General features: G+C 29.1%; 1 protein-coding gene across 14 annotated transcripts in view; it reads left to right on the forward strand.

The window, feature by feature from the left end:
- The window catches only part of sky (GTPase-activating protein skywalker), a 239306-nt gene that overhangs the window by 119396 nt on the left and 93957 nt on the right, over positions 1 to 25953 (forward strand). For all 14 annotated transcript variants that reach the window (XM_073970492.1, XM_073970483.1, XM_073970478.1 and 11 more), the window contains exon 3: positions 835 to 1553. In XM_073970492.1, coding sequence (XP_073826593.1) covers positions 1406 to 1553 — 148 coding nt within the window. In that variant the 5' untranslated portion in view covers positions 835 to 1405. The remainder of the gene's footprint in view (positions 1 to 834; positions 1554 to 25953) is intronic.

Below are 25953 nucleotides of genomic sequence, written 5' to 3' on the forward strand. Positions count from 1 at the left end.
TCCTACGGAGGTCTTCTATTCTATATAAGTCTCCTACGGAGGTCTTCTGTTCTATAGAAGCCCCCTACGGAGGCCTTCTATTCTATAGAATCCCCTACGGAGGCTTTCTATTCTATAAAGCCTCGTACGGAGTTCTTCTATTCTATAAAGCCTCGTACGGAGTTCTTCTATTCTATAGAAGCCTCCTAGGGAGGCCTTCTATTCTATAGAGGCCTCCTAAGGAGGCCTTCTGTTCTATAGATGCCTCATACGGAGGCCTTCTACTCTGTAGAAACCCCCTACGTATGTAGGTCTTCAATTGTATAGAAGCTTTCTATGGAGGCATTGTATTCCATTGCAGCCTCCTATGGAGCCACCTACGGAGGTCTTCTAGTCTATAGACCAGGCATGACCAAAAAGAGAACGGAGAAAATATGAATTTATTCAAAATATTGGCAACTTATAACAGTGAGTTAGTAAGTTTGTATTCACGCAAGCTGTAAAACAATAACAAAATAAAACAATTGTTCTCGTTTGTACGCTCTTTAGGTTGCGTATACATCTTGTCGTTACGTTTAGGTCATTTCTAAGGGTACGAATTACTATTGTCGTTAAGTATACGCACCACCTAAGTGTACATTAAACTGCTGGCGTTATTTATGAGAAATTGTAAGGTGTAGCATACCTTATAGTCGCTTCAATGGACAACTATAGGCCTTTTAATTGTTTATATTCATCTTCTCCATTCCTCTTTAGGTATTTGTTTCTTCAATAAGTCCAACAAAACAAAACATAAACAACACTTAATAATATAAAAATTTATTTATGTATATTTCTGTTTTTATTTCTTTGCAGATTCCACAGTCTTGTGATTGGCGAGTTTTCTTCCATACGCTTTCGGACGTCACTGCTTCATTATGTATTTTGGTTATTCAGCTGTTAGTTGTGCCAAATTTTGAGTGAAAGAAATGAATTCAGTAAAGCATCATCGTATTGGAGTATTTCTATCTCCATAAATTAAAAAAAATTAAATTAATTACAGAAACACAAAGTTTAAAAACGGAAAATAAAAAAGTTGAAAAAAAAATTATTTCAACAAAACTTCAATTATTAAATAATATTAAAATTAATATTACATAAAACAAAAATCAAACAAATATACAAAAAATTATATTGTGTTAATTGTTGTTCGTCGTATAATCAAATAAAGAAAACCGAAAATTTCTAGTCATCTATACAACGAGTTATAAATTTATATATTTAAATATAGTTTCTGTTTTCTCTCTCTCTATCTACGTTTATCGCAAATAGTGTTACGCGTGCGTTATTTATTTAGTTGTTAGTTGAAAGAAAAAAAAATCTGTTAAATAATAAGTATTCGCCAGTTAATATTGTTCACAACACACGGCATTTCAATTTCGTCATCATGCCTTACAATCGAGATACGGCATCAGCACAAGCTGACAAGCTAAGCGGTATTGTGGAGGAAAGCGATTTGTATGAAGGTTTTGCGCCACATGTGGAAACATCCGAGATAAAGGTGCTCGATTTTTATAATCTACCAAAGTCAACAGGTAAGTTGTAACACGATTCTTTAGTTATGTGGGTAATATGTGGGAAATAATTACTGAAATAGAAATTATCGCAAGATACGTGGATGCGTATACATGTTAACGTAACGTATACGCCCAATATTGAAGTTTTAATCTGGGTATCATTTTATATCCTCCACCGTAGTATGGAGGGTATATAAAGTTTGTTTTACCGTAAAAAGTATATATGGTTATTGCTGAACCATTTTCAAAATCGAAAAATTAAGCAGATTTTAAGATGTTTAAGATAAATTCCTAAATAAAACAAATGTTAAAAAATTTAAGATTTTTATTTCTTTGGTAGAATAACAAATATTTCACACTGGAAAATTTCTATTGACAAATTGTAAGAAAATTGGAAAACATAGTAATTATTCGAAACCACGATAGTGGGATTCGAATAGGACTTTAAATTTTTGTAATTAATCGTAATTGAATTTAAAAAATTTCAAGAAAATCGCAGAATACAATCATTGATAAAAATTGATTTTAAATATTAGCGAAAAATAAAAAAATTAGCCATAAGAACGTTAAAAACTTGGGTTTGGGCGTCGGGTTAGTAACCCTGCCCTAGAAAAAACAGCCTACTATGAAAAAAACGAAAGAAAAGAAAAACAAACCCCTCTAAAGTTGACGAACCCTGCAAACGTTTTAAGGACCATGATCTGCGAATCTGCACCTGGAATGTTCGCACTCTTTATAGAGAAGGTGCAGTCTTCGCATTGGCAGACTTACTTGAAAAGTACATGGCCGATATTACTGCCATACAGGAAATACGATGGATTGGGAAAGGCGTCACAACAACACCTAAAGGTGACGCACTGTATTATAGCTGCCATGACGTAAAGCATGAGTTTGGTTGCGGATTCGTAGTTAGTCGGAGACTAAAACATCTGGTATCCAGCTTCACCCCAGTGAATGAAAGACTTGCTGCAATTCGAATACAAGCTAAATTCTTCAACATCAGCTTTATTTGCGCTCATGCTCCCACTGAAGAAAAGGACGAACAGACCAAAGATATATTTTACGAGCGCTTAGAAGAAACATATGACCGTTGCCCTGCCCATGACATTAAAATCATTCTAGGCGATTTTAATGCTAAAATTGGAAAGGAGAATATCTTTGGCCCAACAGTCGGGAAATTCAGTCTCCACAGTGAAACATCTGACAATGGTATGAGGCTGATAGACTTTGCAGCTGCAAAAACATGGTAGTTAGCAGTACCAGATTTAATCATCTCGATATTCATAAGGGTACCTGGCTGTCTCCAGATCAAAGAACAAGTAATCAAATTGATCATGTTGTGATAGATGGAAGACATTCATCGAGCGTGTTGGATGTACGATCGTTCCGAGGCGCAAACATTGATTCGGACCACTACCTTGTTGCAGCAAAGGTACGCACCCGCTTAAACGTAGCAAACAAAGTACGAACAGACACAACACGAAAGTTAGACATCGATATGCTGCAAACACAACAGATAGCCACAGCATATTCCACTCAACTAGCCCAATTGCTTAACGCGAGCACTCCTTGTCCCGATAACATAACAACACAATGGCAAAATATTGCCCACTCCATGCAAACAGCCGCAAAATCCATTCTTGGATTCCAGAGACCTCCACAAAGGAATTCATGGTATGACCAGGAGTGTCGTGCTGCTACCGAAGTTAAAAATGCGGCATATAGAGCTACTTTACAATCAGTAGCAACGCGTAGCGCACGAGAGAGATATCGGGAGAAAAGGAGAGAAGAGGAACGTCTTTTCCGCAAGAAAAAGAAAGAAATGGAAAAGCGGGAGTGTGAAAAAATCGAGATGTACAGGAGCCGGAATGAAGTCCGAAAATTCTACCAAACAGTGAAACATCAAACAGATGGCTTTGGTACAGGCACATCCTCCTGTAGAGACCAGCAAGGTAATCTGGTAACAGATACAGATAGCGTGCTCAGGATATGGAAGGAACATTTCTCCAATCTGCTGGTATCCAATAGTAGCGAAAAAGATGATACCACAGATCCAATCCCAGAAATACCATCTTCTGAGAATGTATACCACCCGGCCAAGATGAGGTAAAAACAGCAATCAACCGACTGAAGAATAATAAAGCTGCAGGAGCCGATGACTTACCAGCCGAGCTGTTTAAAACCGGAGGCGACGCGCTGATAAGGTGTATGCATCAGCTAGTTAGAACCATCTGGCAGGAAGAACGCTTACCCGACGATTGGAACCTGAGCATCCTATGTCCCGTCCAAAAGAAAGTAGATAAGACTGTATGCTCCAACTATAGGGGCATAAGTCTCCTCCCTATTGCCTATAAGATAGAGTCAGGGATATTGTGCGAACGACTAAAGCCAATGGTCAACGAAATAATTGGACCATACCAATGTGGCTTTAGACCTGGCAAGTCCACCATTGACCATATATTTACCCTGCGGCAAATCCTAGAGACGACCCAAGAGATGCAGATCGACACATTTCACCTTTTTGTCGATTATAAAGCAGCATTCGACAGTCCCCTCCGATCAAAGGTATTCCATGCAATGTCTGAATTTGGTATCCCCGCAAAGCTCATCCGGCTTTGTAAGATGACTTTAACTGATACTAGGTCCTCAGTTAAAATTGGAAAGAACCTCTCCGAAGAATTTTGTACCAAAAGAGGTTTCAGACAAGGAGACAGCCTTTCGTGTGACCTATTCAACATTTTGCTGGAAAAGGTAATACGAGATGCAAAAATCAAAAGAAATGGCACAATTTACACCAATAGCCACATGTTACTTGCTTATGCTGGCTGACATAGACATCATGGGACGATCAGTAAAGGAAGTAACTGATACCTTTAGGAAGGTCGAAGCAGAATCTGCGAAAGTGGTTCTGGCGGTAAACGGCGAAAAGACCAAATTGATGGTGTCGACAAAGCGTCCATAGAGCTCGGACCAACTGTGAAAGTTGGTACCTATAATTTTGAGGTAGTTAAAGACTTCGTCTACCTCGGCACTGTCATAAGCACAACAAACAACATCAGTTGTGAAATAAGAAAAAGAATTGTATTGGCCAACAGATGCTACTATGGTTTAAATAAGCAATTTAAAAACAAAGCCACATCTCGTCAAACAAAAATAACACTATACAAAACGCTGATACTGCCCGTGCTAATGTATAGCTACGAAGCATGGGTTCTTGCACAAGCTGATAAGGCAGTGCTTGGTGTGTTTGAGAGGGAAATTTTTCGAAAGATCTACGGGCCGATTTGCGTTGACGGTGAATATCGACGTCGTATGAACCACGAGCTATATAAGCTATACAAAGACATGCATATAGTTAAACGTATCGAGATGCAACGATTGCGTTGGCTAGGCCATATCATGAGAATGAGCGATGATGAACCCGCTAAAAAGGCGTATGAATACATGCCACATGGCGGTGCACGCAGAATCGGCAGGCCTAAGCTTCGATGGAGCATACAAGTGGATGAAGAAATGGAAAGGCGCGGTATTCCAAAAAGTCAAGCGAAAAACAGAGAGGAATGGAGATCTTTTATTAGTTCGGTCATTTGAACAAATGTTCTGTAATGGGCCAACTGAGTAAGTAAGAAAAATAAAAAAATAAATAAATATTCGCGAAAAAAATAAATCGCGAAAATTTCATCCAAGCCCACAGTGGATTTTTTTTCTAGTATTTTTTATTAGATAGCTGTTGAAACAGCAAAAAATACAAAAAACATTATTTTGTGACTCAGATAACATCTGCAATATACGGTGCAAAGCACTTATCCTCGCCCGGTGCTCAATATATTGTCTGTTGCAACCACGCCGTTAAATATGACAGAAGTCCGATTTTCATTTTTCGCAGCGTTCGATAACACCTTAACCGTTGTATACTCAATATATTCAATATATTGTCTGTTGCAACCACGCCGTTAAATATGACAGAAGTCCGATTTTCATTTTTCGCAGCGTTCGATAACAACTCCAATGTTGCAGTACTTCAAATGCTTTCGAAATTTTATGCGTTTGTGATCACCCACTAACCTATTAACTTCCAATGTCAGTTAACTGACACTGTGGTCACTAGAGGTGGTATGGCGAAGCTCATCATTCTCGTCTCTGCTGGAAAATTGGTTCTTATATCCGGTATTCGACTAGCATTGATATGACGAGCGGCTGTAGCATTGATGATGTCCCAGATATTGATGGATGAATTGTGCATCCTTGCCAGTTGGCTTTCCCATGGTTAAGGAAAGTATTGAGTTGAGAGGTTATGATGTCCAGCCGTCTATTGATGGAGATGAGTATAGGGAGTTGGTGCCACACAAAGGAATTTATGAATTGCCAAGTAACGTTATTCGCCAGACTTGGTGTCACAATGATAACGTCCTCGTTCAGGGAGCTATTTAATTAGCCAAAGGTATGTCCATCTGGCCATTTCCTAGGATTGAATGTCATAGCTTACGATGAGCTTTAAAATCTCCTAGGACTAGCCTTTTATCACCTGCCAGCAGTGACCTGATGACAGGGAAATTCCGCTGGACACATCTGTTTAACGGCGGGGCATACACATTCAGCAATTCTATTTCGGCAGTCACACACTTGACCACTACCCCCATACATCCCAAGTATGGGTCACTAGAGTCAAGCGTAGGTGTGGGTTGGATAGACTACTTCAATAGGATTGAACGTTCTTCTACTATGATCCAAGCACAGTACGTTGTATACACCACAATTCCGAAGGCTTCATTCGTTACCATTATCCTTCTCATACTCATTAAATCCACAATTTTTGGGCCACGAAAACCATCGCAGTTAAACTTCAGAAATGTATCATTGTCAGGAATTGGAAGACGATCTGAAACGACGAAAAAACTCACTGGGGATCAGGTACACATTGACTGCATCCGTTGAATCTCACCGACACCGATCTATGGTGGTTGAGATGGAGCAAAACCATGGTCCGGGGTTACTTTCTATTCCGCACCTAAATATGTTTACATAAACATGTAGTTGCGGCAGTGATAGTCGGTTCAGCTGGGTTATGCTATTGCTGCCACATGCTACCGTTGTCTTTGTTTCAGTAATAAAATTATTAAAATTAAGGCTATCAAAAAGAGCAGAGAGTTGGGTTCTGGAAACGTTGTAATAATAGCATACATACACTAGTGGCGTATAAGTACTGACGTTAATTATACGCATCACCGCACAGTGGTCCCATTTGTAGGGAAAGGAGTCCCAAAAATAGTTCTAATCGAGCTATCGCCTCGCAGTTTTAAACAAAGGTTTATAACGAAGCAAAAAGATAGAAACAAAATTTTAGTGGATGTAGGTCCACATTTACGTATAGTACCCATATAAAGGTACCGCCCTATTTTCGGTATTTTGACGGTTTTAGCCAAATTTTCCAACCAATTTGGTTGAAATTTTCCATTTTGAGTTCTGAGTAAACAAAATACATCCTCGCAAAAAATTTTCAATATATGTCCACGTTTAGGAGTAACCCCCATATAAATTTACCGCCTGATTTTCGGTATTTTGACGATTTTAGCCAAATTTTTCAACCGATTTATTTGTAATTTTGCATTTTGAGTTCTGAGTGAACAAAATACCTCCTTGCAATATTTTTTTATAGGTCTAGGATTAGGTATAGCCCCCATATAAACGTACCTCCCAATTTTCGGAATATTGAACTATTTTTGCCAACTTTTCCAAACGATTTGGCTGTCATTTTGCATTTTGGGTTCTCAATACATAAAATACCTCCTTGCAAAATATATATTTTGAATATAGGTCCATGTTAAGGTATAGCTCCCATATAAAGGTACGATTTTACAGCCGCACAATGGTTCAGAATCGTTTTTTCTGGTCAAAACTCTGTAACTTTTGAACGGATAGAGATATTTTCAGTATTGTAAAAATAATTTAAAAAATCCAAGATTATGAAAAAAATATTTAAAAAGTTGTAAAAAATATTTAAAAAATCCACGATTATGGGAAAAAGATTTAAAAAAAATATGGAAAAAATATAAAAAATCCACTATTTAAAAAAAAATATTTAAAAATTTCACGATTATAGAAAAATATTTAAAAAATTCACGGTTATGGAAAGATATTTAAAAATTTCACGATTATAGAAAAATATTTAAAAAATTCACGATTATGGAAAGATATTTAAAAATCTACGATTGTAACAAAAATATTTAAAAATCTACGATTGTAAAAAAAATTATTTAAAAATCTACGATTGTAAAAAAAATATTTAAAAAATCCACGATTATGGAAAAAATGTTTAAAAAGTTGTAAAAAAAAATATTTAAAAAATCCACGATTATGGAAAAATATTTAAAAAGTTGTAAAAAAATTATTTAAAAATCTACGATTGTAAAAAAAATATTTAAAAAATCCACGATTATGGAAAAAATATTTAAAAAGTTGTAAAAAAAAATATTTAAAAAATCCACGATTATGGAAAAATATTTAAAAAGTTGTAAAAAAATTATTTAAAAAATCCACGATTATGGGGAAAAGTTGAAAAAATATGGAAAAAATATTTAAAAAATCCACTATTTAAAAAAAAAAATAAAAAAATTCACGATTATGGAAAAATATTTCAAAAAATCACGATTATGAAAAGATATTTAAAAAATCTACGATTGTAAAAAAATTATTTAAAAAATCTACGATTGTAAAAAATTATTTAAAAAATCCACGATTATAGGAAAAATATTTAAAAAAAATCCCGATTATGGAAAGATATTTAAAAAATCTACGATTGTAAAAAAATTATTTAAATAAAAATATTTACAAAATCCACGATTGTAAAAAATTTATTTAACAAATCTAAGATTGTAAAAAATTATTTAATAAATCCACGATTCTAAAAAATGATTTAAAAAATCTATGATTATGGAAAAAAATATTTAAAAAACAATATGGAAAAAATATTTTAAAAAATCCACGATTGTAAAAAATATTTAAAAAAAATATGGAAAAAATATTTAAAAAAAAATTTAAAAAATTCACAATTATGGAAAAATATTTAAAAAATCACGATTATGAAAATATATTTAAAAAATCTACGATTGTAAAAAATTATTTAAAAAATCCACGATTATGGGAAAAATATTTAAAAAATTCCCGATGATGGAAAGATTTTTAAAGAATTTACGATTGTAAAAAAAATTAAAAAAAAAATATTTACAAAATCCACGATTGTAAAAAAATTTATTTAAAAAAATCTAAGATTATGGAAAAAATATTCAAAAAAAATATGAAAAAAATATTTTAAAAAAATCCACGATTGTAAAAAAATAATTTAAAAAAATCCACGATTGTAAAAAAAAATAATTTAAAAAAATCGACGATTGTAAAAAAAATAATTAAAAAAATCCGCGATTGTTGAAAAATTATTGATTGTAAAAAGATTATTTAAAAAATCCACGATTGTTGAAAAATTATTGATTGTAAAAAGATTATTTAAAAAATTGTAAAATTGTAATAAAATATGTAAAAAATCAGCAATTTAAAAAAAAATATTTAAAACATCCACGATTATTGAAAAAGATGTTTAAAACATCCACGATTATTGAAAAAATATTTAAAAAGTTGTAGGAAATTTGTTTAAAATATCCATGAATAGGGCATAAAAAATATTATGGGACAATTATATAAAAAATCCACGATTGTAAAAAATTATTTAAAAAATCCACGATTATGAAAAAAAAAATATTTAAAATATTCACCGTCATGGAAAAATTATTTAAAAAATCCGTGATTATGGAAAATTTATTTTAAAAATCAACGATTATAAAAAACAAAAAAAAAAACATTTAAATTCCACGATCATGGGAAAAAATATTTAAAAAACCCACGATTGTTGACAAACTATTTAAAAAAATCGACGACAAACTATTAAGAAATCAACGCATATTTGAAAAAATTGTTCTAAAAATCCACGATAATGGAAAAAATACTTAAAATACCCACGAATATTGAAAAAATGTCATAAATCCAAAATTATGGCAAAAATTATTTAAAAAATCCACGATTTAAAAAAAAAATAGTTTAAAAAAATCCACGATTTTGAACAAAATAGTTTAAAAAAATCCACGATTTTGAAAAAAATAGTTTAAAAAACCACGACTATGGAAAGAATTATTTAAAAAGTTGACGATTATGGAAAAATTCATTTAAAATCCACGATTATGTAAAAAATTATGTAAAAAGTTTACGATTTTGGGAAAAAATATTTTCTTTCTCCAGAACTTGGGTTTTGGCTAGGAAAATCGATTTCTAAACCATTTCATGTGTCCAGAATTTATATTCTTTATGACAAGAGCTACAACTTTGCCTCCATGAACAAATTAAAATTCTTCGCTGTTTAGAAGATATGCGCCTGCCAAAATGCTCACTTTTGACTTAATTTTTCAAGGATATTTTTGATGTCCTTTTTATCCTGAAATGCAATAATTTATAATTATTCTATAAAGTCTATACTCTCCTCTTTAATATGACACCAATACCAGCATCGTACGACGAGTACAAGTATTTAAAATATTTTTTTGAAAAATGTTGACCTTTGAAATTTGTTTGACCTCTAAAAGGTCAAAACGATGAGAAAACGAAAAATTAAAAATGCAATTTTACTCCATTTTGCCTATATTTTCAAACGTATATAGTCCGGTTCAAGTGTAATTTTGGCTGTCGGACAGTGTTACATATACATAGGCCGTATAAGTGTTGACGATAATTATACGCAACAGCTTACAATTTGTGTCGATTTTGAATTTGAATTTTATGCGAAAACATTTGCGACAAATCTATTACCATATTTTCAAAAGTCTGTGCAGTACATAAGGAAACCCAAAAAGGAACTCAACTACAAGAGCGACAATTTTCAAAATTTTTCTGAAACAAACATCTTATTACATGTCCTTAGGAGAGATCCTGTGACGCAACTGTCCACATGCTTCGTTTTCCATTATGTCATATGTTTGCATACTAAAATATGATTTAATATCATCCCAATTTTAAGCCATAATAAAATTCCATACTAAACTATTTCCATGAGATTTAAGTACCTCTAATATACGACTATAAAAACACCATGGCAATTTTTGGCATTAAGCCATATAAAGTACTACAAAACTAAATAAATTCCAGCAGGAGGTTAGCTAAACATATTTGGCCTAAATTATGATACGTTTTGGTATGTTGAAAAACGAATTAAAAATTTCCCTTTCTACCAACGTACTAATTTCCTCTGTTAGTTTCGCCAAAACCAGGCCATAATTACCAATTAAAATCATGTGTCTTACCAAAAATAGCCTGGAGTAAAAAAATATATATAAAAAATACTCAAGTGGTGCACACATGTACTTGTAGAATCCACAGGCGGCGCCCCATTGACGCGAGGGTGTGGTGCGTAGATGGTTTTCTTGTTTTTCTTATTTTTTATGGTGTTTATATTATTTTCTTTTTTTTTTTTTGCTGGTGGATGGTCAAAGTCAAATGAGAGTCATTTTTCATTTTTCCCTGATAATCAAGAATGGAAACATATTCAAATTTCAAACAACATTTTGGGTGGTAGTTTTGTGGAGGGGAAGTTTTCCCAATGACCTCATCACAATTTATGTAGAATTATTACAAATGACCCTTTGTAGAGCACCATTTGCATTTTAAGGATTTTTTGTGAGCTTCATTATAATTTGTTTTAATTTACAATGTGACATATTAATGAACGTCGTTAGTGTATTCATTAAATATGACAATTAATTATAGTGTCTAACTGTAAATCTATAACTGTGCCACCTAAAAATTTATTTAAAGAATCCAAACATATGTGCGCTTAGTGGCGTTTATCTCGTTTTCGCTTTCATTTATTCTTTATATTGCCATCAATCTAAATTTTAGTGCAGGTTTATGCCAGCTTTTGCCGCTGCTGGTGGGGCAAACATCAGTTTACATTTTATTAGCCATAAATTTTATGACAAGTTTAAGATTTAATGAGAGAGAATTTTTCGGTGCTATTTTGCAAGCAGTTGGAATTACTTTTTGTTAACCGCCTGAGGGCCATAATTGTATTTTTTTTATTCTTTTCCATAATCGTGGACTTCTTAAAAAAACTTTTCCATAATTGTGGATTTTTTAAATAATTGTTTCCATAATCGTTGATTTTTTAAATAATTTGTTCCATAATCGTGGAGTTTTTAAATAATTTTTTCCATAATCGTGGATTTTTTAAATATTTTTTTCCATAATCGTGGATTTTTAAAATAATGTTTCCATAATTGTAATTTTTTAAATATTTTTTTCCATAATCGTGGATTTTTTAACATTTTTTCCATAATCGTTGATTTTTAATACATTTTTCTATAATAGTGGATTTTTAAAATAACGTTTTCTATACTTGTGGATATTTTAAATAGCTTTTTCTATGTGGATTTTTTAAATAATTTTTTCCACAATAGTTGATTTTTAAATCATTTTTTTTTCTATAATCGTGGATTTTTTAAATATTTTTTTCTATAATCGTGAATTTTTTAAATAATTTTTTTCTATAATCGTGGATTTTTTAAATAATTTTTTTCTATAATCGTGGATTTTTCAATTATTTTTTTTTATAATCGTGAATGTTTTAAATATTTTATTTCTATAATCGTGGATTTTTTAAATAATTTTTTTCTATAATCGTGGATTTTTTAAATAATTTATTTTCTATAATCGTGGATTTTTTAAATAATTTTTTTCTATAATCGTGGATTTTTTAAATAATTTTTTTCTATAATCGTTGATTTTTTAAATAATTTTTTTCTATAATCGTGGATTTTTTAAATAATTTTTTTCTATAATCGTGGATTTTTTAAATAATTTTTTTCTATAATCGTGGATTTTTTAAATAATTTTTTTCTATAATCGTGGATTTTTTAAATAATTTTTTTCTATAATCGTGGATTTTTTAAATAATTTTTTTCTATAATCGTGGATTTTTTAAATAATTTTTTTTCTATAATCGTGGATTTTTTAAATAATTTTTTTTCTATAATCGTGGATTTTTTAAATAATTTTTTTCTATAATCGTTGATTTTTTAAATAATTTTTTTCTATAATCGTGGATTTTTTAAATAATTTTTTTCTATAATCGTGGATTTTTTAAATAATTTTTTTCTATAATCGTGGATTTTTTAAATAATTTTTTTCTATAATCGTGGATTTTTTAAATAATTTTTTCGATAATCGTGGATTTTTTAAATAATTTTTTTCTATAACACTGTGCAACATTTTTAAGGTGATCTTGTGCAAACAATTCGAACTGAGGATTTTTTGAATGTACAGACTCAAACGACAAGAAACCCTAGTTGGGTTTTGTTGTGTCAGATCCAGCTCGGATTTTATGGCCCCATCTAAATATGGTTAAATATTGAGTTTTTAAAGAAATTCGGGGCTATATCTCTGAAACCAATGCGAATCTTCTTCTGACCTCTGAAGCAAATTTGTAGATAAGGACAAGAATAAAATATTTGGAGAAATAATAAACTCGAAAAACTACACTTATTGCCTCAAATTTTAAAATATATGCAAAATTTCCACAATTTTTATACATTTCGCACCGTATCTCAAAAACCGTTAAATTTTTCTGAATATTTTCTTCTGGAAAAATATTCCCTGGAATGTAATACACAACTCTTCAGAACATGTCATTGTTGTAAAATGCCTCTATCCCGTTGTTTTCAGTAAATTTGTCAACGACGATTTAATAAAAATGTCAATAATGTAGTGAAATCCGAAATGCGAGAATAAACTGTTGGTGTGAACTGTGTTTGAAATACGTGTTGTAAAAGATATGATGCAAAATATCGCTGAAACAATATGAAGTAAGCATTTTAGAGTTTCAGAATGTTCTAAAGAATTGTTGAGAACATTATTTGGATGATTTTTGCAAAAGGTTACTTGGTTCAACTCCCAATAGTTTAGCTGATACCAACCAGAATTTCAGAAATTATGTAAAATTTTCCATATTTTATCGATTTTGATGCCCTAGATGAAGTTTTTCTAGTGTAGTGTGTTCATCAGATAAGATCTACTAGTTTAGGGCTACAATATTGCTAAAGCCAGCAAGGCCAAATTCCTATTCGTTTCTGAGATAAAGGCCTGATAAATGCAAAAAAGTGTAGTTTTAGCCCGGTTTAGATGAGGCCATAAAATCCGAACTGGATCTGACAGGACAAAACCCAACTAGGGTTTCTGTAGTCTAAATATGTACTTTCAAAAAATCCATACTAGAAGTTGTTTGCATTTTCAGTGTTGCATAGTGTAATCGTGGATTTTTTAAATAATTTTTTTCTATAATCGTTGATTTTTTAAATAATTTTTTTCTATAATCGTGGATTTTTTAAATAATTTTTTTCTATAATCGTGGATTTTTTAAATAATTTTTTTCTATAATCGTGGATTTTTTATATAATTTTTTTCTATAATCGTGGATTTTTTAAATAATTTTTTTCTATAATCGTGGATTTTTTAAATAATTTTTTTCTATAATCGTGGATTTTTTATATAATTTTTTTCTATAATCGTGGATTTTTTAAATAATTTTTTTCTATAATCGTGGATTTTTTAAATATTTTTTTTCTATAATCGTGGATTTTTTAAATAATTTTTTTCTATAATCGTGGATTTTTAAAATAATTTTTTTCTATAATCGTGGATTTTTTAAATAATGTTTTCCTATAATCGTGGATTTTTTAAATAATTTTTTTCTATAATCGTGGATTTTTTAAATAATTTTTTTCTATAATCGTGGATTTTTTAAATAATTTTTTTCTATAATCGTGGATTTTTTAAATAATTTTTTTCTATAATCGTGGATTTTTTAAATAATTTTTTTCTATAATCGTGGATTTTTTAAATAATTTTTTTCTATAATCGTGAATTTTTTAAATATTTTTTTTTTGTGTATTTTTATAGTTGACCTTTGGACTGTTTAAACAAAAAAGCATAAGTTTAAATAATTTTTTTCTATAATCGTGGATTTTTAAAATAATTTTTTCTATAATCGTGGATTTTTTAAATAATTTTTTTCTATAATCGTGGATTTTTTAAATAATTTTTTTCTATAATCGTGGATTTTTTAAATAATTTTTTTTCTATAATCGTGGATTTTTAAATATTTTTTCACAATCGTGGATTTTTAAATATTTTTTTCACAATCATGGATTTTTGAAATATTTTTTTATAATCGTGGATTTTTTAAATAAGATTTCCAGAATCGTGGATTTTTAAATAAGATTTCCAGAATCGTGGATTTTTAAATATTTTTTCTACAATCGTGGATTTTTGAAATAATTTTTTTCTATAATCGTGGATTTTTTAAATAATATTTTGTCTATAATCGTGGATTTTTTAAATAATTTTTTCCACAATCGTGGATTTTTTAAATACTTTTTTCCACAATCGTGGATTTTTTAAATAATTTTTTCCATAATCGTGGATTTTTTAAATATTTTTTTCCATAATCGTGGATTTTTTAAATAATTTTTTTCTTCAATAGTGGATTTTTTAAATAATTTTTGTCTGTTTTTCAAAATAGTCAGGCTTAATCCCATAGTCGTTGTTTTAATATTTTATTAAAACAACTTTAATTTATTAGTGGGAAAAAAATTGGCGATGTTTACCAAGGGGTAAGGCAGGGAATACTATAGTTTTAGATCTCGCCACAGATCTTCATCAGTTCCCTTATTTCTTGTTTTTCAACAAGAAACTTTTTTATACCCAATTTTTTTCTATAATGGTGGATTTTTTAAATATTTTTTTTTTCTATAATCGTGGATTTTTTAAATAATTTTTTTCTATAATCGTGGATATTTTAAATATTTTTTTTTTTCTATAATCGTGGATATTTCAAATATTTTTTTCCATAATCGTGGATTTTTAAATAACTTTTTTACAATTGTGGATTTTTTAAATATTTTTTCCATAATCGTGGATTTTTTAAATATTTTTTTCCATAATCGTGGATTTTTTAAATATTTTTTTTCCATAATCGTGGATTTTTTAAATACTTTTTTTCCATAATCGTGAATTTTTTAAATATTTTTTTCCATAATCGTGGATTTTTTAAATATTTTTTTCCATAATCGTGGATTTTTTAAATATTTTTTTCCATAATCGTGGATTTTTTAAATATTTTTTTCCATAATCGTGGATTTTTAAAATAATTTTTCAATAATCGTGGATTTTTAAAATAATTTTTCCATAATCGTGGATTTTTAAAATAATTTTTCCATAATCGTGGATTTTTAAAATAATTTTTCCATAATCGTGGATTTTTAAAATAATTTTTCCATAATCGTGGATTTTTAAAATAATTTTTCCATAATCGTGGATATTTTAAATATTTTTTCCATAACCGTGGATTTTTTAAATAATTTTTCCATAATCGTGGATTTTTAAAATAATTATTCAATAAACGTGGATTTTTAAAATAATTTTTCCATAATCGTGGATTTTTAAAATAATTTTTTCCATAACCGTGGATTTTTTAAATAATTTTTCCATAATCGTGGATTTTTAAAATAATTTTTCAATAATCGTGGATTTTTAAAATAATTTTTCCATAATCGTGGATTTTTAAAATAATTTTTTCCATAATCGTGGATTTTTTATACCCTCAGCCTTTAGGCTATGAAGGGTATATACACTTTCATACGGGCAAAATGTGCCTCATCGAAATAATGGTTTTAGACCCCAAGTATGTTTGGACGAAATGTGTTTCAGACAATTTGGAGTCGATTGAGCAATGTCCTTCCGTCTGTCTGTCTGTCTGTCTGTCTGGCTGGCTGGAGCGCACGATAACTCTCGAAGGGATGAACCGATTCGGTTCAAATTTTGGCTTTCGTAATATTTTGTCCAAACTTAGTTTAAGTTCGAAGATGAGTTATATCGGTCCACTCCTTCCGGTACCTCCCCCACAAAAGTTCGAAAATGTTCGGAAAATTTGTACGCACGATAACTCTTGAAGGGTGTAACCGATTTGGTCCATACTTTGCCCATCGTGGAGCGTGTACCAGACTTAGATCAGGTTTTAATATGGACTCAATCGGTCCACTCCGTCGGGTACCTCCCACACAAAATTTTGGAAAAGTTCAGTTTAGGAACATCTCTCGAATCGCTTTGATTTTTGCTTTAGCAACTTGTATTCACTGCCCTCCATACGACGGTATAAGTTTCATCAGGGGCAAGTCCATACTTCCTGAGAAAATAGCCTGAAAGTTGCAAAAAACCCCTATGACACCGTGTGAAGAGGTTGGAGGGCAAAATATTTCTCGAACAGGTCTGCCGATTCGGTCCAAAGTTTGGCCTTAGTAATATTTTGTCCAAACATAGTTTAAGTTCGAAGATAAGCCATATCGGTCCACTCCTTCAGGTACCTCCCCCACAAAAGTTCAAAAATGTTCGGAAAATTTGTGCGTACGATAACCCTTGAAGAGAGTGGCCGAATTGGTCCATACTTTACACATCCTAATATATCTACCAGATATAGATCAGGTTCAAATATGGACTATATTTGTCCACTCCATCCGGTACCTCCCACTCAAAATTTCGGATACATGTTCACTTTAAGACCTGCTTTCGAATCACTTTGATTTTTGTTGAAGCAACTTGCATTGCTGCCTCAATTGCGATGGTAAAAGTTGTTTCAGGGGCAAGTTCATACTTCTTGAGCAAACATCCCTGAAGGTCTAAAAAACCCCTATGGTACCATATGTAGTGGATGGAGATCCATTCTTTTTAGTATCTCCTCCGCAAAACTTTTGATATTAAATCCTAATCAACATTTTTGTCAGTTCAAACGCACAAAATTTTTAAAATTCCCTAAATACATGCGTTTTTTGGAAAAAAATTGTTTCAATATACACAGGCTGAGGGTATATCTCTGTCGGCAAAGCCGACTGATACTTTTTTACTTGTTAAATAATGTTTTCCATAATCGTGGATATTTTAAATATTTATTCCACAATCGTGGATTTTTTAAATAATTTTTTTCACAATCGTGGATTTTTTAAATAATTTTTTCCACAATCGTGGATTTTTTATAAAATTTTTTTCCACAATCGTGGATTTTTTATAGAAATTATTTCCACAATCGTGGATTTTTTATAGAAATTATTTCCACAATCGTGGATTTTTTAAATAATTTTTTTCCACAATCGTGGATTTTTTAAATAATTGTTTGCACAATCGTGGATTTTTTAAATAATTTTTTCCACAATCGTGGATTTTTTAAATAATTTTTTCCACAATCATGGATTTTTTAAATTATTTTTTCTATAATTGTGTTTTTTTTTTAAATTATTTTTTCTGTAATTGTGTTTTTTTTTTTAAATTATTTTTTCTATAATTGTGTTTTTTTTTTTAAATTATTTTTAATTTTCGTCTATAATCGTGGATATTTTAAAATAATTTCTAATAAAAATGCAAAATCCAAATCTCCTCTTTTAGTCTGGATAGGGTTAAGAATGTGCCTGCACCTGTACATTAATAATCAAAATTACGTGTGTGTGTAAAGAATTTTCACTTTCAGTTGTCGTTATAACGACAAGAATAATTTTTGTGAGCGTTTTATTGTCATGTTTTTTTTTTTGCTTTCGTTTTTTATACATTTTCTGGTATTTGTCTTCTTCATTTCACATAAACAAATAATTAAATGGGAAGAAGAAAACAAAATATAAATAAACCTAACCAAGGAAGAAACACAAAAAAGCACATACGTATGAACGTATGTATGTATGAACATACGCAACAAACATATAATGTATCTGGCATTGTTTTTATACATACATTCTTCCAACAAAAACACATGATGTGTGAAAGATATGCCAGCTGAAGATGAAAAAAGTTATTTGAAAGAAAAAAAATTAAACTGCAATGACAAAAATTGTCATCCAAATTTAGTGGTTCTTTTGACAAGAGGTGTGTGGTGTAATGTTTTTTTTGTTCTTGTCATATTGAAAATAAAAATAAAACGCTAACCGTAATATTTTTGCCATATATAAACGACACTCTGCTTCATAACAAGTAGGACAGCTTGTTGTCCCATAACAAGTTTGTTGCCGCTCTGTAAAAATGTCAAATGAAATGAAAAAAACTGAAACGCCGAAAATTCCATTTTCACTTGCTTTCATATGCCTGTCCGCACAGTAATTGTTTTTTTTTTCTCATTCGTGTTTTATTTTTGTTGTCACCAGAAAAATGTATTTTTTGTTTGCTTTTGGTGTGAAATATAAACGTAACGTATGTAAAGAGATATGTTCATCTGACATTTGCACACCCTACGTAAGTATATCGTAAAATTGATTTGAAGATTATTCTTTAAAAAAATTCTCAATAAATTAAACCTTTGACGATTATTCTTTAAAAAAAATCTACGATTATGAAATAATGATTTTAAAAAATGGACGATTATGAAAAAAATATTTAAACAAATGAACGATTATGAAAAAGTATTAAAAAAATCCATGATTATAAAAAAAATTTTTTAAAAAATCCTCAATTATGGAACAAATTATTTAAAAAATTTATAATTTTGGAATATGTTAAATTAAAAATCCACAATTATGGAAAAAATTATTTAAAAAATCCACAAATATGGAAAAAATTATTTAAAAAATCTACGATTATGGGAAAACTGATTTAAAAAATCTACGATTATGAAAAAAAATATTTAAAATAAAATCCACGATTATGAAAAAATTATTTTAAAAAATATACGATTATGGAAAAATATTTAAAATAAAATCCACGATTATGAAATTTTTGTTTTTAAAAATCTGCGATTATGAAAATTTTTTTTTTAAAAAATCCACGAATATGAAAAAATTATTTTAAAATGTCTACGATTATGAAAAAAATATTTAAAATAAAATCCACGATTATGAAAAAAATTATTTTAAAAAATATACGATTATGGAAAAATATTTAAAAAAATCCACGATTATGAAAAAATTATTTTAAAAAATATACGATTATGGAAAATTTTTAAAATGTTTTAGTTGACCTTTGATCTTCAAGTTTTTCTTAAGCTTTTGAATCAATATTTGTTTTATTCAAAAGGACCTAGAGCCGAACTACAACTTAAGAAAAATTATGGAAAAATATTTAAAAAAATCCACGATTATCAAACAATATTTTAAAAATTATGAAAAAAATTTTTAAAAAAATAGACGATTATGAAAAAGTTTTTAAAAAATCTACGATTATGAAAAAAATATTTTAAAAAATTCTCAATTACGGAAAAAATTATTTAAAAAATTCAAAATTTTTAAAAATGTTATTTTAAAAAATTCACGATAATGGAAAAAATTATTTTAAAAAATTCACGATTATGGAAAAAATTATTTTAAAAAATTCACGATTATGGAAAAAATTATTTTAAAAAATTCACGATTATGGAAAAAATTATTTTAAAAAATCCACGATTATAAAAAAATATTTTAAAAAATCCTCAATTACGGAAAAAATTATTTAAAAAATTCAAAATTTTGAAAAATGTTATTTTAAAAAATTCACGATTATGGAAAAAATTATTTAAAAAATTCACGATGATGGAAAAAATTATTAAAAAAATCCACGATGATGGAAAAAATTATTAAAAAAATCCACGATTATGGAAAAAAATTATTTAAAAAATCCACGATGATGGAAAAAATTATTAAAAAAATCCACGATTATGGAAAAAATTATTTAAAAAATCCACGATTATGGAAAAAATTATTTAAAAAATCCACGATTTTGAAAATTATATTTTGAAAAAACCACGATCACGAAAAAAAAAATTTTAAAAATTCACGAATATGAAAAAAATTATTTTTAAAAATCTACGATAATGAAAAAAATATTTTAAAAAAATCCACGATTTTGTTTTTCAGAATTATAAAAAAAATGATTTTAAAAAATATACGATTATGGATGGAAAAAATTTAAAAAAAAATCCACGGCTATCAATTTTTTTTTAAAAATCTGCGATTATCAAAAAATATTTTAAAAAATTGACGATTATGGAAAAAAATTATTTAAAAGTCCCACGATTCTGGAAAAAAATTATTTAAAAATCCCACGATTATGGAAAAAAAATATTTAAAAAATCCACGATTGTGTAAAAAATATCAAAAAAATCTAGGATTGTGGGAACATTTATTTAAAAATCTAAAAAATGTACGATTGTGAAAAAAAAATATTTTAAAAAATCCACGATTATGGAAAAAATTATTTAAAAAATCCACGATTATGGAAAAAATTATTTAAAAAATCCACGATTATGGAAAAAAATTATTTAAAAAATCCACGATTATGGAAAAAATTATTTAAAAAATCCACGATTATGGAAAAAATTATTTAAAAAATCCACGATTATGGAAAAAATTATTTAAAAAATCCACGTTTATGGAAAAAATTATTTAAAAAATCCACGATTATGGAAAAAATTATTTAAAAAATCCACGTTTATGGGAAAAAATTATTTTAAAAATCCACGATTATGGAAAAAATTATTTAAAAAATCCACGATTATGGAAAAAATTATTTAAAAAATCCACGATTATGTAAAAAATTATTTAAAAAATCCACGATTATGTAAAAAATTATTTAAAAAATTCACGATTATCTAAAAAATTATTTAAAAAATCCACGATTATGGAGAAAAATTTTTAAAAAATTCCACAATTATGGAAAATAATATTTAAAAAAATCCACCATTATGGAAAAAATATTTAAAAATCCACGTTTATTGAAAAATAATAAAAAATGTATAATAAATGTAGGGTATCAAATGGACGACTTTTCGTACATATCTCTGTCTTCTCAACTAGTTTCATTTGGCGCTTGTCGCTGCTTCACTTTTTGTCTATCTGATTCTGTTTGACATGTAATTTTACATGACCTTTTTCACAGTGAATTTTATGAGTTTCTTGTTGTGCTGTTTCGGAAGTTATAAAATATGCCGTTTTATCAGCGACAACTTTTTAAGCTGTGTTTTATTTGTCACATTTCAGTTTCACACCATGTGTCTCAGCAAATTTTATGAACTCAAGGTCATAAATTTTTTTCATGACTAGATTTGTAAAATTTTATTTTTTTTTATACATACGTTATGTACATAAATTCTTTAAAGCCACGATTATTGTTTGGACAGGCCATGAAAAAGTACATACTTAATATATTCTTTAAAAATCCAAGATTTGGTGTAATGGACTTTGTAAAAATAATAAAATCCACTATAATTGTTGTAATTGTTTAATAATAATAGTACAAAATATACCTAAAATTGGACCTCATATACAAATAGCAACCCTCCTACATTTGCCGAAATTACTGTGGCGTCTAAAAATCTAATTTAAATACCTTTTTTGTATATAATTATTTTTTGGCAATCGTTTGTGCCAAGAAAAATGGTTCTTTTGCTTGCCTTTGCAATTTTTATTTGAATTCAATCGATTTCAAATCTGTTTTTCACTTTCAATAGATGGTGGTTGAGAAAAGTATTTTCACAAAATGGTGTAATTAAAAATGAAAAAGAAATAATCAAAATCTGAAATGTAGCCATAAACATTAGAATGTTATAATGTTTAAAATTTTCAATTGCTTTTCAATATTCGGTACTACTCTGCTACTGCTGTTTTTAATATTTATGAGTACGTTTTTATGGAAATCACCGTGTGCTGTTGATGTCTATATTTTGCTGTTTGTTTTTCCAAGCAAATAAACAAAATTAACTGATTTGTGTTACAATAAAAATTTGCAATTGAAATTTATTTTTAAGTGTTATTTGTTAGTGTTTACATAGATATGAAAATTGCTTTTGGAATATTTATGGATCGTTTTGCTGTCGAGTAGGTAAAAATATCAATTGAAGAAGATTTGTGTGGCAACTCTGAAATATTTTTAAAAATCCACGATTATTGCTGTGAGGGTGGATAAAAAATATTATTTAAAAAATCCACGATTATTGCTGTGAGGGTGGATGAAAAATATTATTTAAAAAATCCACGATTATTGCTGTGAGGGTGGATGAAAAATATTATTTAAAAAATCCACGATTATTGCTGTGAGGGTGGATGAAAAATATTATTTAAAAAATCCACGATTATTGCTGTGAGGGTGGATGAAAAATATTATTTAAAAAATCCACGATTATTGCTGTGAGGGTGGATGAAAAATATTATTTAAAAAATCCACGATTATTGCTGTGAGGGTGGATGAAAAATATTATTTAAAAAATCCACGATTATTGCTGTGAGGGTGGATGAAAAATATTATTTAAAAAATCCACGATTATTGCTGTGAGGGTGGATGAAAAATATTATTTAAAAAATCCACGATTATTGCTGTGAGGGTGGATGAAAAATATTATTTAAAAAATCCACGATTATTGCTGTGAGGGTGGATGAAAAATATTATTTAAAAAATCCACGATTATTGCTGTGAGGGTGGATGAAAAATATTATTTAAAAAATCCACGATTATTGCTGTGAGGGTGGATGAAAAATATTATTTAAAAAATCCACGATTATTGCTGTGAGGGTGGATGAAAAATATTATTTAAAAAATCCACGATTATTGCTGTGAGGGTGGATGAAAAATATTATTTAAAAAATCCACGATTATTGCTGTGAGGGTGGATGAAAAATATTATTTAAAAAATCCACGATTATTGCTGTGAGGGTGGATGAAAAATATTATTTAAAAAATCCACGATTATTGCTGTGAGGGTGGATGAAAAATATTATTTAAAAAATCCACGATTATTGCTGTGAGGGTGGATGAAAAATATTATTTAAAAAATCCACGATTATTGCTGTGAGGGTGGATGAAAAATATTATTTAAAAAATCCACGATTATTGCTGTGAGGGTGGATGAAAAATATTATTTAAAAAATCCACGATTATTGCTGTGAGGGTGGATGAAAAATATTATTTAAAAAATCCACGATTATTGCTGTGAGGGTGGATGAAAAATATTATTTAAAAAATCCACGATTATTGCTGTGAGGGTTGATGAAAAATATTATTTAAAAAATCCACGATTATTGCTGTGAGGGTGGATGAAAAATATTATTTAAAAAATCCACGATTATTGCTGTGAGGGTGGATGAAAAATATTATTTAAAAAATCCACGATTATTGCTGTGAGGGTGGATGAAAAATATTATTTAAAAAATCCACGATTATTGCTGTGAGGGTGGATGAAAAATATTATTTAAAAAATCCACGATTATTGCTGTGAGGGTGGATGAAAAATATTATTTAAAAAATCCACGATTATTGCTGTGAGGGTGGATGAAAAATATTATTTAAAAAATCCACGATTATTGCTGTGAGGGTGGATGAAAAATATTATTTAAAAAATCCACGATTATTGCTGTGAGGGTGGATGAAAAATATTATTTAAAAAATCCACGATTATTGCTGTGAGGGTGGATGAAAAATATTATTTAAAAAATCCACGATTATTGCTGTGAGGGTGGATGAAAAATATTATTTAAAAAATCCACGATTATTGCTGTGAGGGTGGATGAAAAATATTATTTAAAAAATCCACGATTATTGCTGTGAGGGTGGATGAAAAATATTATTTAAAAAATCCACGATTATTGCTGTGAGGGTGGATGAAAAATATTATTTAAAAAATCCACGATTATTGCTGTGAGGGTGGATAAAAAATATTATTTAAAAAATCCACGATTATTTATTTATTATTTATTCTGAAAGTAAGTTAGATATCGCCTTAAGAATATTCTTAAAAAAACTGATTTTTTGGTATGTTGACCCTTGAAGAACATTGTTGTGAATTGGTCTGGTGCTACGCGAGACCTTAATCCGCTTTTTTGAACTAGTACCACTTGATTATTTCCATCGGAATCTTCCTCCAAGTGTTACAACAACCCCGACCATTTATCAACATTTTCAAATGCAACATTGAAGGTCCACAACGAACGATTATCGTTCACCAATCGCCGTAATAGTCAAGTGGTGCAGCCGCCCCAAACTAGTATCCAATGTACAACAACGTTCCCGCTGTTGTTTGCTATCTTCTTGTTGAACGACAACACAATGTAAACACTTCTGTTAGTTAAATAAAACTATCAGACGTCCGTCGGTTAAGCTTACCGGTTGGTTAGTACTTGTCAAGCAAACACACTAACAACAACATCGATAACATCAAAACGTTAGAAACAACAAATGCCGTTCAAAAAAGTTGCACTGCTTGCTGGGCTGTCGATATGTATGCACAACTTAAGTGGTTTTTGACCTCTAAGATGGTTATCGTTTGGTTTGTTGGTTGGCTGCAAGACGGCCACATCAGTTCTAAATGCCGAACACACTAATCATATTTATCTCAAAGAACAGAGGAAAATATCTAAAAAAGACAACAACAACAATTCTAACATAAAAAATTGTCATCATCTTGTGACTGCCTTTCGAACAAAAATTATCTTTGATTTTTTTTAAATATTTGAAAAAGAACAATAACAATAATCTGTTATGCATTTTTTGATCTCCAAGCTTCACAGATGCGACACACTCACGAGCGTAGGTAGGTTTGGGCGTATGAATGCTATTGTGTTGAAAAAAAATGAAGAGGTGGTTCTTTGGAATTATGAATAAATAATCTCTTGGGGGGAAATGTTGAAATATTTATTTAGCTTACACTGAACAAGACACAGACAAAATTAAAACAATTACTCATAATTCACAATTCATATTAATGTTTAGATTCGATAGTTTGTCCAGGCGAAGGGGAATATACAATAGAAATTAAAATTCCACACATTTTGAAAAATGATGTTCAAAAAGACTCAAATATATTTAGTATATCTATGTATCTATGTATCTCTTTTTAGAGTTCAACCTAATATATTTTCGTTCATTAATATACATAAGGCCTAAAAGTATGCTTCAATATAATAAAATCAAAAAATAATGTTGCTAAACATCAATTACATACATGTTGCTGTCTGACTATGGTAATGTTATAGATACTCAAATGTATATAAACATGCAATTGTATTTAAATTAAATGCTCAAGTTCAAAAAACTGCAAGCAACATCGAATGTTTTTGCATTTGAATAAAATGCAAATAAAAATATTTTATATCCTATATTTTACATTTTATATATTATTTTTTATATTTTTTTATTGTATATTTTGTATATTATATTATATTTAATATTATATATTTTATATTTCATATTTAATATTTTATTTTTTATATTTTAAATTTTTCATTTTAATTTTATATTTAATCTTTTATTTTTTATATATTATGTTTTATATTTATTTGTATATTTAATATGGTATATTTCATATTTTATATTTCATATTTTATATTTTTGTATT

Source organism: Musca autumnalis, unplaced genomic scaffold, assembly GCF_047663935.1.
Source record: "Musca autumnalis isolate F117 unplaced genomic scaffold, ASM4766393v1 scaffold_2, whole genome shotgun sequence".
Taxonomy (NCBI): Eukaryota; Metazoa; Arthropoda; class Insecta; order Diptera; family Muscidae; genus Musca; species Musca autumnalis.